The 15,494-nt window shown below is 54.1% G+C and overlaps 1 protein-coding gene across 3 annotated transcripts in view; it reads left to right on the top strand.

Moving 5' to 3' along the window:
* EVPL (envoplakin) overlaps window positions 1-15,494 on the top strand; it is a 36,313-nt gene that overhangs the window by 13,107 nt on the left and 7,712 nt on the right. For all 3 annotated transcript variants that reach the window (XM_072880873.1, XM_072880872.1, XM_072880874.1), the window contains 15 exons: window positions 3,891-3,990; window positions 4,512-4,666; window positions 5,343-5,466; window positions 6,128-6,253; window positions 6,561-6,599; window positions 7,358-7,519; window positions 8,092-8,199; window positions 8,869-8,964; window positions 9,431-9,556; window positions 10,495-10,641; window positions 10,787-10,941; window positions 12,494-12,591; window positions 13,419-13,600; window positions 14,355-14,533; window positions 14,957-15,095. In XM_072880873.1, coding sequence (XP_072736974.1) covers window positions 3,891-3,990; window positions 4,512-4,666; window positions 5,343-5,466; window positions 6,128-6,253; window positions 6,561-6,599; window positions 7,358-7,519; window positions 8,092-8,199; window positions 8,869-8,964; window positions 9,431-9,556; window positions 10,495-10,641; window positions 10,787-10,941; window positions 12,494-12,591; window positions 13,419-13,600; window positions 14,355-14,533; window positions 14,957-15,095 — 1,936 coding nt within the window. The remainder of the gene's footprint in view (window positions 1-3,890; window positions 3,991-4,511; window positions 4,667-5,342; window positions 5,467-6,127; window positions 6,254-6,560; window positions 6,600-7,357; window positions 7,520-8,091; window positions 8,200-8,868; window positions 8,965-9,430; window positions 9,557-10,494; window positions 10,642-10,786; window positions 10,942-12,493; window positions 12,592-13,418; window positions 13,601-14,354; window positions 14,534-14,956; window positions 15,096-15,494) is intronic.

Below are 15,494 nucleotides of genomic sequence, written 5' to 3'. Positions count from 1 at the left end.
GGGGAGAACAGACCCAGCTTTGGGGTCTGCCTTGTGGCCATAAAGCAAAGTCCCCTGGAAGGAAGGGATGGAGGGGGTTGGGGACTGAAGGGGGTGGGTGCTGTGGTCCTGCCCAAATGTGCTGTGGCAGGAGTGGGGGACGGTCCTGCTCCTGCTAAGAGACACCGTCCCTTGTGTGCAGTTGGATTGTCTAGGAGGCAGAAAGTGGTATGAGAAATGAACCAATTAATAACGATAATAATAGTGCTCTGCCTCTTCTAGGCATGAGGTAGCCCTAGGGAGGAGACCTGCCCTGGCTCTTGAGGAGGAGGAGCAGGAGGAGCTCTGCCAAGCCTTGCCCTCAGCCATCTCGGCCAGACCAGGGCTGTGGCTGTCCACAGGCACCATGCGCATAGTTGGACCCAAGCCCCAGGAGGATGAGGGATGCCCAACGCGAGCATGGGCAAGCTCATGGCTCCTCATATCCTGCTCGATGCCAGGCTGCCTCTCTGCATCAGCATCTTCACCCTGAAACACGGAGCCCGGCTGCGGTCAGCCCTCACCGAGTGAGGGCTTCTCCCGGGGACAGCAGGGATGGGGCAGGGGGGACAGCCCCAAGGAAGGATGGTGGCATGGCTCGTGGGCTGCATGGACGGGTGTCAGCGTGGACAGAAGAAGCTTGCGCTCCTCTCCGCATGGTCCATGGTTGGGATAGGAGGGACTGTGGTGGTTTGGGTCCTTCTCCAAGTGCGCACGGACCGAGCGGGTTCCTCAGCATTGCTCCCACCTTGACCAAGGAGCGTGGCGAGTTGGGGGAGGCTCAGCTGAGGACAGCCAGCTTGTCCACCCACGCATCGGGCCTTCCCTAGGCTCCCAGGACAGCATGTAGACACCCTTCTCCTCCTGACACATCCCCTACCTAGCTTCAGTGCTCCTCAAGCATCCAGACTGTTCTTTTGCAGACTGAAGTGGTTGCTTGCAGGCTGCTTTCAGGACTGGAGAGCCCCTTCCAGCCTAGCTGCTGGCTACAAGGTCTCGGTCTCCTCCTCTGCCAGGCTTCCTCCCTTGGCCAGCACGGGGACCTCCTGGCTCTCCGCTCCAGGATGTGCAGGGGAGACCCTCTCTGCTCCTGAGACAGTGCTCTCCAGGAAGCATCGCTTCTTCCCTGAAGATCAGATTGTTTGCAACAACGTCCTCGTTTCTAAGCTCAGGTGCCCTGTGCAGCGCAAAGGCAGTGCAGGCTGGGGATGGGCAAGGCTGAGCCCCTGTGACCGGGAAGTTGTTGAGGTCTTTTTGGTCCATACTTTTGTTGTGGCTTGGCCTAAACAAAGCTGATTCATGTACCCAGCCTTATGAACCAAGAGATGGGGTGTCCCAGTCCTTTCTTCAGCCAGGAAGGGAATGCTACCAGGAATAAGCAGGATTTTATTGGCAATCTACCCTCCCTGGGAAGGACGGATCCTCACTTCTCCCCTCTCGGAGCTGCACAGAGGTATCCACGGTCACATCACAACGCGGCTCAAACTGGGCACCCCATTCACGCTCTTCCCAGGTGGGAGCTGAATTCAGCCAGAGCTCTCGGGGTGGATGGACTCCCCCGGTGCATGGGGAGAGGTGGCCGGCCCCTGGGATGGCGGCCGGCGTGTGACTCACTCTCTCCTCCCTGCGCAGAGAGCCCGGGCAGGAAATTTGGGTGGTGCTCAAGTATTTGCTCATGGGACACCACCTCATTCCAGGCGTGTTGGGGATGAGTGAGAGATTGTGTAACCTCCTGGGGACGGGGGACCTCCTAGGGCTTTCAGCCTGCTGCAGGCTCGGGCTCACGGGGACTGAGTCCTGGCTCTGCGCTGCTCCCATCCATCCTCTTGTGCTGGGACTTGGGACCACCCTTTGTCTCCCTTTTACCCCAGGAAAGGCATCCGTGGGGCACAGATGGCGAAGGAGGGGTGTTTAACAGGATATAAAAGACAGGTTGTAGCAGACAGTGATGCTTCTATGATGAGGAGGAGGAGGAGGATGATGAATGTCCTTCTTGGGCTCTCTGGGTCTGTGATGCCTGGAATTAGATCCTGTAGAAGAGGGCAATGCGAGAGCGCAGCAGTCCCCCATTTACTTTGCTGACATGCATTTTGCAGGCAGGGAAGCTGAGGCACGGCCAGGAGACGCTGCCAACCCAAAGCCCCGGGGGAGCTGGGAGGTGCTGTGTCGCAGGCCTGCGCCGCCCTCTTGGGAAATCAAAACCAAGGGAGGAGTCAGAGAAAGGGGACAGGAGGATGCTGTGAGCAGGAGCGCTGGGGCTGCGCCTCCTCCAGAGTTACACGAGCTCGGCCGCAGTCAGCGCGGGCTGAGCTGACTTAAAACACGAGCTTGGTCTGTGGCAACCGAATGCTTGGCTTGGGGTGACCGTAACACTCACTGGCACTTTACAGTCACTTGGGGCTGTAATAAATGAACATCCCAGCATCTGCTCTAGCCTTTGGTATGAACCATGGAATAGCTGGAGCCATGATGAGGAGGTGGAGCAATGGCAGAGCCATTAAAGGAACCACTTCCCCGGGTCCTTTGCTGGATTCAGGGGCTAGGAAGGAAACCCCATGGCTGGAGGGCAGATGTGGGTGGCTCTGCTGCAGGACAGCACCTTCCTCTACTTTCTTCCTCCACCAAAGGCACAGGGCAGGTTGTACCAACCAGCCCTGAAGGAGTGTCCCCCCTTCAGCTGACCCCCATGCAATGTCCCATTGTCGCTGCTCAAACTCTTCCCTTCTGGTCTCAGACCCCCGAGTCTGCACGTAACTGAGCTGAGCCTCTGCTGAACCTTGTCGCATCAGCAGTCATCCAAGGGCTCCAGTCCCTGGACGATGCTGTCAGTCCCCGCCCTCCCACCTCTGCTTGCCCACATCCTGGCAGTGCTGCACTTGCCCTGCTGGGAGGGTAGGGCTGGCACTGTCCTAGGGGCAGATGCTATTAGAAACAACAGGAGACGAGGACAAAGGTGGCACCAAGGCTTGTGCTTCCTTATCTGCCGGGAGCTTTGGGGCCGCAGCTGCGGGAACCACCTCGTGCCTTGCTGCGGGCTCTGGATCCAGCTGTTTTGGTAGGGCTCTGGGCGCTCATTCACAATGGCAGTGATGGAATAAGGGCCATGATGGTATTTGATGGTATTTGTTGATGGTATTTGGGAAATTTGTCCCCAAGCCCTGAAAGCAGCGTGACTGCAACAGCCCGCACAGTGCCCAGAGGGGCTTGTAGTCTGGTAGCAAGTCCTTGTCCACTGCTGCCTGGTCCTGGGGTGGCACTGGGCTTCTCCAGTGTCTCAGTGAGCTGAACTGCGAAGTACTTTGCATGAAACAAGACCACAGGATGGCAGTTCTGTGTCAGGCTGAAGGGCCATCTCGCCCACCTCTGCCAGCAGCCAAGGGCAGACAGCCAGGGAAGCGCTTCCGAACAGGGCAAGTATGTTGTGCTGCCTCTGCAGGGTGCTCTCCTGGCCTCTAGCTGTCTGTGGCGTCGGGTCTTCCCAACCCAGATGTGGTGTTGGTGCATTTGGGAGACCTACAGTGATTTTTTTTTTTCCCCTTCCTTTTTTTTTCCCCCTCTCCAATGCTTTTTGAATCCACACGAACTTTTGAGCATCTGTGGTGTCCTGCGGCAAGGAGTTGCGCAGATGAGCTGCGTGGTGTGCAGAAAGCCACTGCCTGCTCCCTCTGAACACACCACCTCTTGCCTTCGCTTGGCTGAAGGCAACAGCCTTTTATGCATCCCTGCCCTTGGCCACAGCTTAGGCTATTTGGTGACCAGGAGGACATGGGGGAAAGGCCTGAAGTACCATGCCTGTGTCAGGTTCTGGGCCATGATGAAGAGAGTGAGAATTGCTTTCACCCACCCCTCTGCTTTGCTGCTCCCTCTCTCAGGTCCTCAACAAATGAGCTGGCTGTGCTCATCTCCCGCATGCAGACAAATGCTGACCAGGTGGAGAAGGACATCCTGGAGACACAGTCCAGACTCAAGCAGGTGAGTTGTGGCAGAGGGTAGTGGGAAGGTGAAAGGCTTTGCCTAGAAATGCAGCGTCTAGGATAACAGGTCAGGTGCCTGCTCTGTGCATCAGCTTGCTGGTGCAGATTTGGGGGCTGACTCGAGGCTGGGGAGGAACAGAGCACCCTGCAGAGCCTCCCAGCCCCTGGGGCTGCATACCAGGGCATCCCAAATTTTGCCCTCGGTGCTTTCTGCTCAGTGCCTCATGCTTCCCACAGCCCAGGCTGTCTCACCTACACATGCAGTGCAGCAGCACAGCCCTGTGCCTCCCAGCAGCCCCAGAGGCAGGCAGCCAGCCTGGCCCACTCCGGTCCCCTGGGTGGGAGAGCTGCTGAAGCAGGCACCTTGGCTGGACACGCACTCCCCAGCTGCAGCCTTGCACCAGGGTTCCTCTGCAGTCAGTGTGGTGAGCATCCGGGTCTTCTGTGTTGGCCAACAAGAGTGTTGTGAGGTCTGTGTGGTCCAACCAGGCTTTTTTCTCTGTTGTCCCTGGTCTCCAGGATGCGAGCAATCAACAGAACAACAAGGCTTTTGAGTTCCAGCCAGAGAACGCCAGGAACCTGAAGGAAGCGGAGACCCTGCTGAAGGACCTCTTTCTGGACGTGGACCGTGCCAAGCGGCTGAAACACCCTCAGGCTACCGAGATAGAGAAAGAGTGAGTACAGCAGGGGGGACTGGTGTGATGAGGGCACCGAGCAATTGGGACCCCCCGGCTAGGATCTAGACTGAGCTCCAGTTGTTGCCATGAGAGGTAGAGTTTCACTCTTCTTCCCATAGACTTTAGCCTTAAAATCAGGGCTTCTGCCAATATATTGTAAAGATAGTGGTGTGCAGAGTGGCTGCCAGAGTGATCACCCAAGAGTCCCCAGTCTTAGCTGGGAGCTCTTGTAAAAGGTACTAGAAAAATGCAGACCTAAAACGTGGCCCCACTCCCAGGGCAAATCTCCTTTTCCTCTGTCTTTCCTAAAATTAATGTCTTTTGTTCAGGCAAGCACAGTGTCAGAGGGGGGTGTTCGAATGGGAGAAGACCTTCAGTTGGCCTCTGGGGCTTTGCTCCTCTTTGCTCCGCAGTCCTGGAGGGAAGAGTTGTTTCCTAGCTGGAAGGGACAGCCCTGATCTCCCTGCACCTTCCTCCTGGGTTGTAATTCCTGAGACATCCCTGGAGCTGGAGAGCACCAGGACAAGTGCCTCCACTCCTGAAGGAGGCCAGTGTCACAAAGGGACAACAAAGTAGCCTGGGTCTTACGGGTGACATCTGGGCTTCACAAACCCCACCTTGGTTCTCCACCTTCCAAACGGACACAGACACGTGTGCCTTTTCTCCTTGGCAGCATCCAGCAGCTCCACGACCGCGTGACGCAGCTGTGTGCAGAGTACCGGGCCCTCTACGAACAACTGAACGTCCCTGACGTGGGGCCCAGAGTAGACTGGGCCGGGATCCTGGACCAAAAGATGGTAACAGCAGCTGTTTTCAGATGTACCTCCCAACTCCTACAAGGCCAGATAATGTCCGCTATTGCCTGTAGGGCTCTGCCAGCCATCGTGTGCTCAGCATCATGCAGGGACATTGCGGGTGGTGGAAGTGACTCTGGGTAGGAGAAAGACTCTCCTCCCATCTATTAAAACCCTCTGGAGGACCCTCTTGATTGACCCCTTCATCAGATTAAGAGCTACTGGAGGGGGATCAGGTAGAGATGCCCTGCTGTGGGATGAAAGGATGCAGAAGGTGATGTCTTCAAGGACTTTACAGCCCTACATCCTAGGGTTTCATGCTGCAAGGTCTTGGGTATGCGGAGTGTCCAGTTTGGCGTCAGCTTGGATTCCCTTGAAAGCTGGATGGTAACTATGTGCATCCAATGCACGTCACTGTGGGGAGGGTGGCTGGTTCAGCTTAGGTTTGTACACCAGGGTTACATAGCCTGGTTATCTTTGCCCCTGTGTATGGCTGGAGAAATGGCAATCAACAGCAATCACCATAAACAACAACAGGATCGCTTCCCTTCCTCCTGGACTGGTATCAGATACCAGATCTTTTCATACCCTGCCAGCACTCACTGGGGTTTCTCCCTGAAATAAAGTCTTTTGCTTTAGTCTCTGCCAAACTCCTTTTGCACAGAAACAAGTCAACGCAGGACAGTATGGCCCCGGCATGTCAGAGCTGGAAAAGCAAATAGCTGAGCACAACATCCTCCAGAAGGAGATTGAAGCCTATGGCCTCCAGGTCAAGAACCTCCGCTCCGGGGTAAGGAACCCTCTGTCCCTTCCTTGTTCCTGTTGGCTTCGCTCGGGACCCTGCGGGCTCTGCTCGCTGTCTGGCTGCGTGTCCTGTCTGCTCCTCCTCACAGTGAATATCTGCCCTTGTTCTGCACAGGGGAGACCTGAGCTCAGACAGATCAAGCCATGTAGGGGCCAGGGAGGTGGTTCCTGAATGGTTTCTAAAGCATCTTCCATAAATCAGCTCATCAGCATCTACCACTGATGGTGTTTTGGTAACAGCTTTTTTTCTTTTCTTTTTTTTTTTCCTTGGTCTTGGCCGTGGTGTAACGCAGGATGTGGCAGATTTAAAAAGCCAGTACAAGGACTTGCTGGTAAGATTCTCAGTGGTTTTCTGGACAGATGGGGTAACACAGCAGAGTAACACCTTCCCCAATGGACAGGGAATGCCCAACTCAGGGCAGGAGCTACCTCTGGTCTTGCACAATGAAGCTGTGTCCCTCATTTTCTTTCCCCATTTCCTTCCCACCTTGGAATGGGTGTAAATTGAGAGCACGCTCGCTACCCTCAGGGGAATGCTGTGGGTGAGATCTGTGTCTCTCCTCTTCGTGGATCATTGCTCTGGAGTTGCCTATGTGTCCGTGAGTGCAGGGTTACGGATGCGGCAGCAGGAAACCCTGTCCCAGCCCACGGGCTGTTCCAAATCAGGATTGCAAATGTTGAGGCTGGCACTGATCCCTAACAAGGGCTCCAGAGAGGAAATGAGCAGCTGGAGCAAAGGAGGTGGCCAGGAAGAAGGTCCTCAGTTTAGCTAGCTGGGCCCGTAAAGGTTAATGCTGAAGAATGGCATTTGTGAGAAATATAGCAGAGCTGGGCCAGCTCTCAGAGTGCCCGAGGCATCAGCCGACACCTGAGATTCTGGTTAGACAAACATATCCTGTCTCTGAAGGAGGGAAAGGGAATGGCAGCCCCGTCAGATTAGAGCAAGCAGCTGCAGATGTCTCACCAAGGTCTCTGGGAATCTCCTGGTGGATGCGCAACGTGAGCGGGGTCCTGGGGAGGAGGAGGAAGAGGGGAAAGGGGGTCTTCAGCCTGAGCGCCAATGCTGTCTCTCTCCGGTGTGCATGGGCAGAAAGCCTCCATCTGGCGAGGGCAGAGCCTGGGCAGCCTGTACCACCACCTCCAGGGCTGCACCAAGGAGCTGGGCTACCTGACGGACCAGCAGACCAAGATCCTGAAGCAAGACTGGAGTGACCAAATGATGGACGTCCAAAGCGTGCGTCGGGAGTATGAGGTGAGCTCTTGGGGATGGTAGCTTGTCCTGCCATTGTGGCAGGAGATTTGCAGGGCAGATCCCAGCCTCCTAGACATCCACCACAAGCCCTGAGCCTGGTGCTTTTGCAGGGCAGCCTGATAGCACTGGGCACAGAAACAGAGGTGGAAGAGATGATCTGGGTCCACGCTGGAGTTAAGGATGAGCCACTCTGTGTGTCCCCTCCTGTCCTCTGAACTGGCGTGTGGGATCATACATTACAGAGCTGTCAGCGATCACAAGGGAGGGAAGGGCTCAGCGTCATGTTAGCCTCAACATCCAAAGTACAACACCTAGTGACTGTTATGTGCTGGGACCAGGAAGAAGAGAAGGATAATTGCTTAGGAAAATGCTCTCTGAACCAATGCCCTGATGCTTTCTGAGGCTCAAGCGTGTCTAATTTGTTTTAGCTTTGCCTAGCCCCTTCTTTTTTTAAAAACAAACAAAGATGTCTATGCTTTGGGAGCCTTTTCTCTGCCAGATGGGGTTTGGTGCCTCAGACCGCTCTGCTCCCTGTGTGCTCCCACTGTCATTAAGTTTCTCTTTCCCTTCAGGACTTCAAGTCCAGTGAGCTGCTCAGACAGGAGGAGCTTGTGAACCATCTTCAGGATGATGGGGATAGGATGATTGAGCTAAAGCACCCAGCTGTCAAGCCTATTCAGGTAGGGAAAGGGGGTCTCCTCCCAAATCCTATAAGAGAATGAGAATTCTTTCCATATTTTGTGGATCAAGAGCCAGGAGACAGGTTGAAAGAGACCTGTTCTGCAGAGCTGCTATGTTACTCTTTCCTCCCACACTGCACCGACTGTGCTGCAGCATCTTTCTGCCTGCTCCAGCCCTATGGGGAGGCTGGGGGCCATGCAGGGTCTTCACTCCTTTAGAAATTTCCAGGAGATAGCGGCTAACATCTGTGTGCTGGGACCAGCTCCCAGTCTGGTGCTCAGACGTGTGGTCAGTGCAGCCACGTTCATGCTGCTGTGAAACTCCAGCTACGACACAGCATGACCTCTCCCAGGTGGAACCAGCTCCTGACCTCCAAGGTTGTATTGCTAAGTCTGCAGATGCAGTGGCAAGCCCAGGTGGGCTCACAGCCACCCACACCACTGGAGCTGAGACCCCTTGAGAAATGTTGGCTGCTCCGTATGAGCCAGGTCCTTGTGGAGCAGTATGCTTGCTCAGGCTCAGCATCAGGCAATGCCCGGGCATAGCTTTGCCTCCGCTCAACAGCAGTCTTTACCCTTCCTCTGATCTCTGGGACTTCTGGGGAAAGGAGACTGCTGGTGGGGGAGGTAGGACTAGCTGGAGCCCACTGAGTCGTGCTCTGTCACCAGGCTCACCAGGAAGCTTTGAAGAACGAGTGGCAGAATTTCCTGAACCTCTGCATTTGCCAGGAGAGTCAACTGAAAAGCGTGGAGAGCTATAAGAAGGTAAAAAGCAATGAACAGAGCATGGGCCATGGGGCTGCAGGGTCAGGATGGAGTGGGCAGGCTGGGAAGAGAGACAGCAAAGGCATGAGGATGGGAGATCCTTTGCTTGCACCTAGTCAGGGTATTTTGGGGAAACACCCCGCAAAACACAGTCCTTTAGTGCTGCAGTGAAGGACTGGCTCCCGGCTCGTCTCATCAGCCCTGTTGCGTTAGTGTGCTGGCTTGGAGAAGAGGGGCAGGGGAGGGTTTGCTCACTATCGTTACCTGGGACTTGTCTGTTGATTGGGATTATTTGCCTGTGGCTCAGGCGTCGGAGAGTCCTTGTCCAAGCATGTGCTCTGAGGGTGGTCTGTAGATGAGCCCCAGACAGGTAGTGGGAGAGATGCTGGGAACTGAGAGGCCCCACTGGACTTGGGGGATAGTAATGTCCTCCCATCCCTGACTGTTTTCCTACTCACATCTCCAGTTCCAGGATGATGCCGAGGCTGTGAGCCGCTCCCTGAAGAAGATGAATTCTGACCTGGACACGAAATACAACAAGTTCAACAAAGACAGCCCCGGCGTGGTGTCAGATCTGCTGCTTCAGCTGGAGGTGAGGTCTTCAGGGTTGGTGGCACTAGCCCAGAGCTAAGGGGCAGACCAAATGTTACAGCCTCCCCAGTAAATAAGAGTGGGGAAGGGGAGGAGGTGGGTAAATAACCCTACTGGGACAGCTCATTCCAGCTCTGTGCTGGGGAGGGGGAAGCCCATGGCAATACTGTGCTCTGGATGCTGAGTCTCTGTAGCCCCAGAAGGTCCATGCTGCTCACACTGTGGGACAGTGACCCCTGGGAAGGCACCGGTCCTCATCAGTGACACACAGCCAGGCCCCAGGTCACCATCAGAGTAAAGGAGAAGCGCAGGGAGGAGCTGCACATTGCCCTAAACAGGAGACGCTTGGATTAGAGGGCCTGCAGAGAGCGTGAGCTGCTGGCATCCAAGCAGCAGGGAAAGGTCCTCCCATCTCCTCAGCACTCTCATGAGCCGAGGGCAAGGGAAGGAATAAAGAAATCTGACCTCAGGGGCGAGATGCAGATGGGAAAGGAACATTTGCCTGGGAGAGAGGGAGGGGACGCGTTCAACGTGGTATCTTCCCATGCATGCAACACACTTCGCTCCCAAGAGGTGCCGGGATCTTGGTACCTTCTGACACTGGCATGCGTCCGCCTCTTGGCAGGTCTCTGTTCCATTTCTGAGAAGAAAAACTTCTCCACGAGATTTAATATGACAGTGTGGGATCACCTAAGGTTAACTCTGGCTGTGCCTTCCAGGGCAGATCTGCTGTGAGTGAAGGAAAAGGAGGAGAACATTGATAATGAAAAGGGGAAGAAGGGACATGGAGGGGTCAAGAATGGAGATGCTTCTCACTCCATCCCAGCAGTGACCGTGCAAGGATGGATAACTGGCCCCAGCGTACCCACTATAGTGTCACCCCCTCCTTCGTTCTCATCCAAGCCTGGTCACAACCACTGTCTTCCCTATTTTGTCTAGAACGAGGAGAAGGCGGTGAAGCAGGCAGAGAAGAACATCACTGACCTGAAGAGAAGGAGCAAAGAGATCAGCCCACTGAAACTGCGCAGGATGCGTCCCTCCCAGCCCCTCACCTTGGACACCCTCTGTGACTGGGATGCTGGGGAGGTGAGGGCTTGACTAGCAGTACCCTCAGAAGAAGCAGGCAATTGGATTTTTCTTTGGTTGCTCCAGATCTTGGCTCTGTGGTGGGAGGAACGGACCTAGTGCCAGAAAGCCAAGCCTTTCACTGGATTTTGTGTCTTTCTCCCAGGTGCAGCTGACAAGAGGTGACAAGTACACTCTGAAGGACAACAGCAACCCAGAGATGTGGGTGGTGCAGAGCAGCACTGGTGTGGTCCAGGAGGCACCTTCTGCTTGCTTCTTCATCCCTCCACCAGACCCCGAGTCCATAGACAAGGTCAATAGGTGAGTCTGCAGTGGAGAGCTTGACCCAGAGAGGTGTTCAGACTGCTCTTGGGTCATAGCCAGCATGACTGCCTCAACTGCAGAGAAGTAGCAGCTGGGAACAGACCTCTTGACTGTCTAGGATGAAATCCCTCCTGGAGAGGGATTGTTCCCTGCACCCAAGTATCTTGTCCAGGTTCCTGCCGTTCCTCAACAGCACTGCACGCTGCACAGACCTCGCTGTCAAAGATTTTTCTGGCAGTCAGGCTTGATTTCTTCACCCAAACATGTGACTCGCATAGGTTTGACTAAATTAATTGCAGAATCAGTCTGGAGCTTGGGACTTGCCAAACAGGACAGAGTTATCTGTGGTATCTCTCCTGAGCCAGCCCCAGCTGGAGACTGAGAAATGTTCCTTGAACCACCGTGTAGTCTACTACTGTTGGCTCAGCCAGCTTCTGCGGTTCCCACAGGATGGGGCGGTGGTGCAGGGAGCTTTGGCATTACCTTTTAGTCATGTCCCCGGGTGCTTGGATAAATCAACGCTGCTCAAGTGCTGTGGAGAGGCCCACAGCCCAGATTCAGAGTTACTTGGGCATGTCTGTGATGGGAGCCCCAGTCACATGGGTGGGATTGCTTCATTGCGTTGCTTTGTCTGAATGCGTACTCCTCTTCACACATCCCACATTACTGAATCCTTTGGATTTATGCATTTCATGTGTGTTTTAAAACAGAAAAGAAAAAGTTTGCAACGTCCTCCTGGATAACAGCTCTGCAGGTGTTGCCTGGAAAACTCTTCCCCTTTTCAGGCCACATCTGGCAGCTTGTTTCATTTCCCGTTGTTTGCTTCCTTTCCTACATGCAAAATATTTGTCTTTGTTTTCTTTCCCAGCCTGTTCCACCATTCAGTCCCTCTGCATGGAGCTATTCCTGGCCCTGCAGAGGGACAGTCCTCATCTGACAACAGCCAGGCAAGCTGGGACTTGCTGGTTTTAGAGCACGATGTTTAGCTGGAGCAGTCCACAGCAGGGATGTGAACTAGCCTGGTCCTTCAAAGGCCCCTCCTCCTGGTTCCATCAGTCTTCTCCCACCCAGAGATTTTTTTGGTCCTTCCAGCTCCTGCTGATCCCAGCTCTAGTTTCATTAGAAGGGAACCATCCTTACAAATGAGAGTTGGTGTTTCCAGGGCTGCAGCCACAGAAGCAGCTACTTGTACTCGCTTCCTGTGAAGCGCTACAGTGATATGAAATAAATTTCCAGCTTTGTTAGCATCTGGCAAGAGTTGGGAAACACTGGCTCCATTGGGAGAAACCAGCTGCTTGAACCAACCAGCTGCTCTTGCTGCTGTCCCCTTTCCTAAGGGACATCCCTGAGTTACAACAGGCTGCAGGCTCCCAGCCTTCCCCTGCCTTTGGGAACACCTTCCCCTGCCTTTGGGAACACCTTCCCCTGCCTTTGGGAACACCTTCCCTGGCAGAGGCACAAAGCTGCTCCTGGGCCAGGCTCTGTCGGGGCTTGCTCAGCGCAGCCGTTTCCCATCTTGCTGGCTTATGCTGCTCCTTTCTGCTCACAGGCTGGAAGGGGAACTGAACATGGTGAAGCAGAAGCGAGCGGCGGTTCAGAGCACCCTAAGACGTAGCCACAAGGAGCAGGTTCAACCCAGCCAGCAGGGTACGTCAGCTGGTTAGTCAAGCCCTCTCTGAAGCAAGCCCTTGCAGAGCTCCCAGACCTGGCTGGAAGCAGAGCACCCACCCAGGCAGGCAGAGGTGGGCGTGAGGATGCCTTTGCTCTATGGAAAAGAGCAACCAATGGGATAACCTCTTTCCTGGTGCTGCCAAGGACTCACCGCATGATCTCGGGCAATTCACTTAAATGCTGTTGCCCTTCTCAAACCTCTGAGATTGACGTCCAGCTCTATCAACAGTTGCATAGTATTTAGGGTTGCAGGGAGATGTGCCTGTCCAGAAGCCCTAATTAAACCTTCTTTGGGATGTGTGTTCCTTGCAGTTGTCTTCCCTAGCTGGGGGCTGTGGAATAAGCAGGCAGCCATGGCTAAATCCCAACCCCTGGCTAGCTGTGTTACTCCCCCCGCTGTAGTTCAAAAAGCTCCCAGCGAAGCTGAGCAGGGATGTGTCTGCATGGCAGCACATGGTTGTCTCTGTCCCTCCTTTGGACTTGAGCTCTGGCTGGCTGGGGCACAGTTAAAAGCATTTTCCTAAGCCTTTGCCATGGGTAGGCACACACATGCGTGTGATGGTCTGCAGATTAGAAATATGAACTGAATTGTTTATGGTTGCATCAAAACCCCATGCTCAGGAGAAGCCTGTGTGTTTCAGAGCTGCAGAACATAAAGAGAAGAGCTTTGTAGCAGGGCTGTCATGAGAGGGAGTTGGAGCTTTAGGGACCATGTATGGGAGAGCTCAAGGAAAGGGCCGTGCATGAAGACTGGGATGGCAGATGAGAAATGGGGTTTAACCCTAAGCTGTGTCTCACTGCAGCTCTGCCCAGGAGCCCCCCTGTAGTCCAGGATGATCCCCAAGCTGACCAGCTTCTCGGTAGCCTGGATCGTGTTGGCAAGGACCTGGTCCAGGTAGAGAAGGAGGTCTTGAACCGAGTGAGGTCTCCAGTGAGCTACAGTGACCCCACAGATGACCTTGCCAGGAGGATCAAGCACCAGCAGGTGAGTGCTGCTGCGGGCAGGTTGGAGCAGGATGAGTTTGGTAGCACTGTGTCCTTGGCCCAAAACAGAACTGACATAAGAATTACACAGGAGGTGACAGCTGGTTCGTCAAAGGAGAAACCTGTGCTGCAATTGCAAGGGTTTTGGGCTGGCTTGAGCCCTTGAAATGGAACAGGTTAAGCCAAACCCTAGAGAAATGCAGGCTCTTCCGTTGGCTCAGCTCTGTAGCAAGGTGGTCCATTCATTTCAGAGCTGTGGACCAGGCGCTAGTCTTGGGGAGCCCTCAGCCTTGTTGTGGGGCTGTCACCCTTCACTCTCAAATCTGTAGCATAAAAGATGGCGGGATAGAGGGAATTAATCCAAGGACCAGCTTTGGCTAACCTGATGGGGAGTACAGACTGGTAGATGTGAGGGACACAGGAAAAGAGGCAGTGCTCTGGAGACCCCTCCTTTCCTCTGGGATAATGTCTGGGTCTGTAGTAGTTCAGCTTGTTACATCTTCATCTGGTCCTGGCAAAAGGATGGACTCTGGCGGGTAGGTTTCTACTATCTTTGTCTGTTTTGATCTCTTTCCCACACCCTGCCATTGCCAGACAGCCACAGTCTGGATGGGGCTGTGCCCCAAGGGCCAACACCTTATGAGAGGGCTACCGCACCCTTAGCCCCACAGCAAAATCCGCCCCTGAGGGAGACGCGTTTTCACAACAGCACTGTTATGACTGTGTTGGGTGACTGCTCACGTCTGCTGTGCCAGGAAACAACAAAGAAACTTGAGAACCTGGGGGCAGCCAAGGATGCCTTGCAGAAGGAGTGTGAGACCTACCTTTCCAAGAAACCCACCAGCACCTCGGCTTCCCAGCTCCCTGTCACGTTGAATGCCCTCAGGAGCAAATACAATGATGTCAATATGCTCTCCAGCCTGTACAATGAGAAGTGAGTGATGAATGGCAAGGCCTGATGGGGATGAGGGGAGGAAGTCCTTGCACAGAGGTGTCAACACAAAAGCATGAGAGAAAATGTGTTTGGTCTATGTGGCCATTGGTTGAGGTCCATCTAGCCCAGGGCAGGTTGGAAACCTTCCATCCACCATCAAAGGCACCTCTGAAGGAGTTCCTGTATGTAATCTGTGGGAAGTCCACCACAATGGTGTGTGTCCCAGCTATGCTGTGTGCAGTGAAATGCAATACACCTGACTTCTGGGCAGCATGACAGGGTTGTGAGTGCATATTGCTTGTTCTGTCATGCTGTAGAAGCTCTGATGTTAAATAAGCTTAGACATGCAAAATCAGAGAGAAAAGGAGAAGAATGGGATCTTCTATAGCTAACCTTGTCCTTTCATTTTTTTCCCTTCCCCAGGGCTAAGGTTGCCCTGAACCTGGAGACTCAGATTGAGAACACAGACAAGATTGTCAGCATGTTTGAGGCCAAGCTGGCTCAGGATAGCATCATTCCTGCATCCCCCAATGCCCTGCAGGATCGGGCCAACGATCTGCAGGTAGGAAAACATCAGGCCCTTTGTTAGGGAAGGGAGATCTCTGAGCTCAGGTAGCAATGGTGGGGAGAGCTGTTTGAGCACTCTGAGGCACCAGCAATGAAGTCTTTCTAAGGACTTGTTCCTTGAAGGCTTTACGCTGGCGTTGCAGGCTGACTTGCACTTACTACCTAGCAAAAAGCTCTGTCCCTCCCAGGCTACCTTTGAGGTCCCTAAAATATACAATGAACCTCTTAGCATCTAACCTCTGTTGCTCTGCCACACACCCGTCCCTATTCTTTCCTGCTCCTATTCTCCCCGCCCCATCATTAGCTCTTACCCTTGACACACAGTGACCCTTTTTTGCCTTCCTCAAAACTTCTCCCTTCTGCTCCATGCAGTGTCCAACCCACCTTGCTTCCC

The sequence above is a fragment of the Ciconia boyciana genome, chromosome 16 (genome assembly GCF_034638445.1).
Source record: "Ciconia boyciana chromosome 16, ASM3463844v1, whole genome shotgun sequence".
NCBI classification, from domain to species: domain Eukaryota; kingdom Metazoa; phylum Chordata; class Aves; order Ciconiiformes; family Ciconiidae; genus Ciconia; species Ciconia boyciana.
Note: the sequence above shows the minus strand (reverse complement) of the source record. Positions and strands in the feature narration are given on the sequence as shown.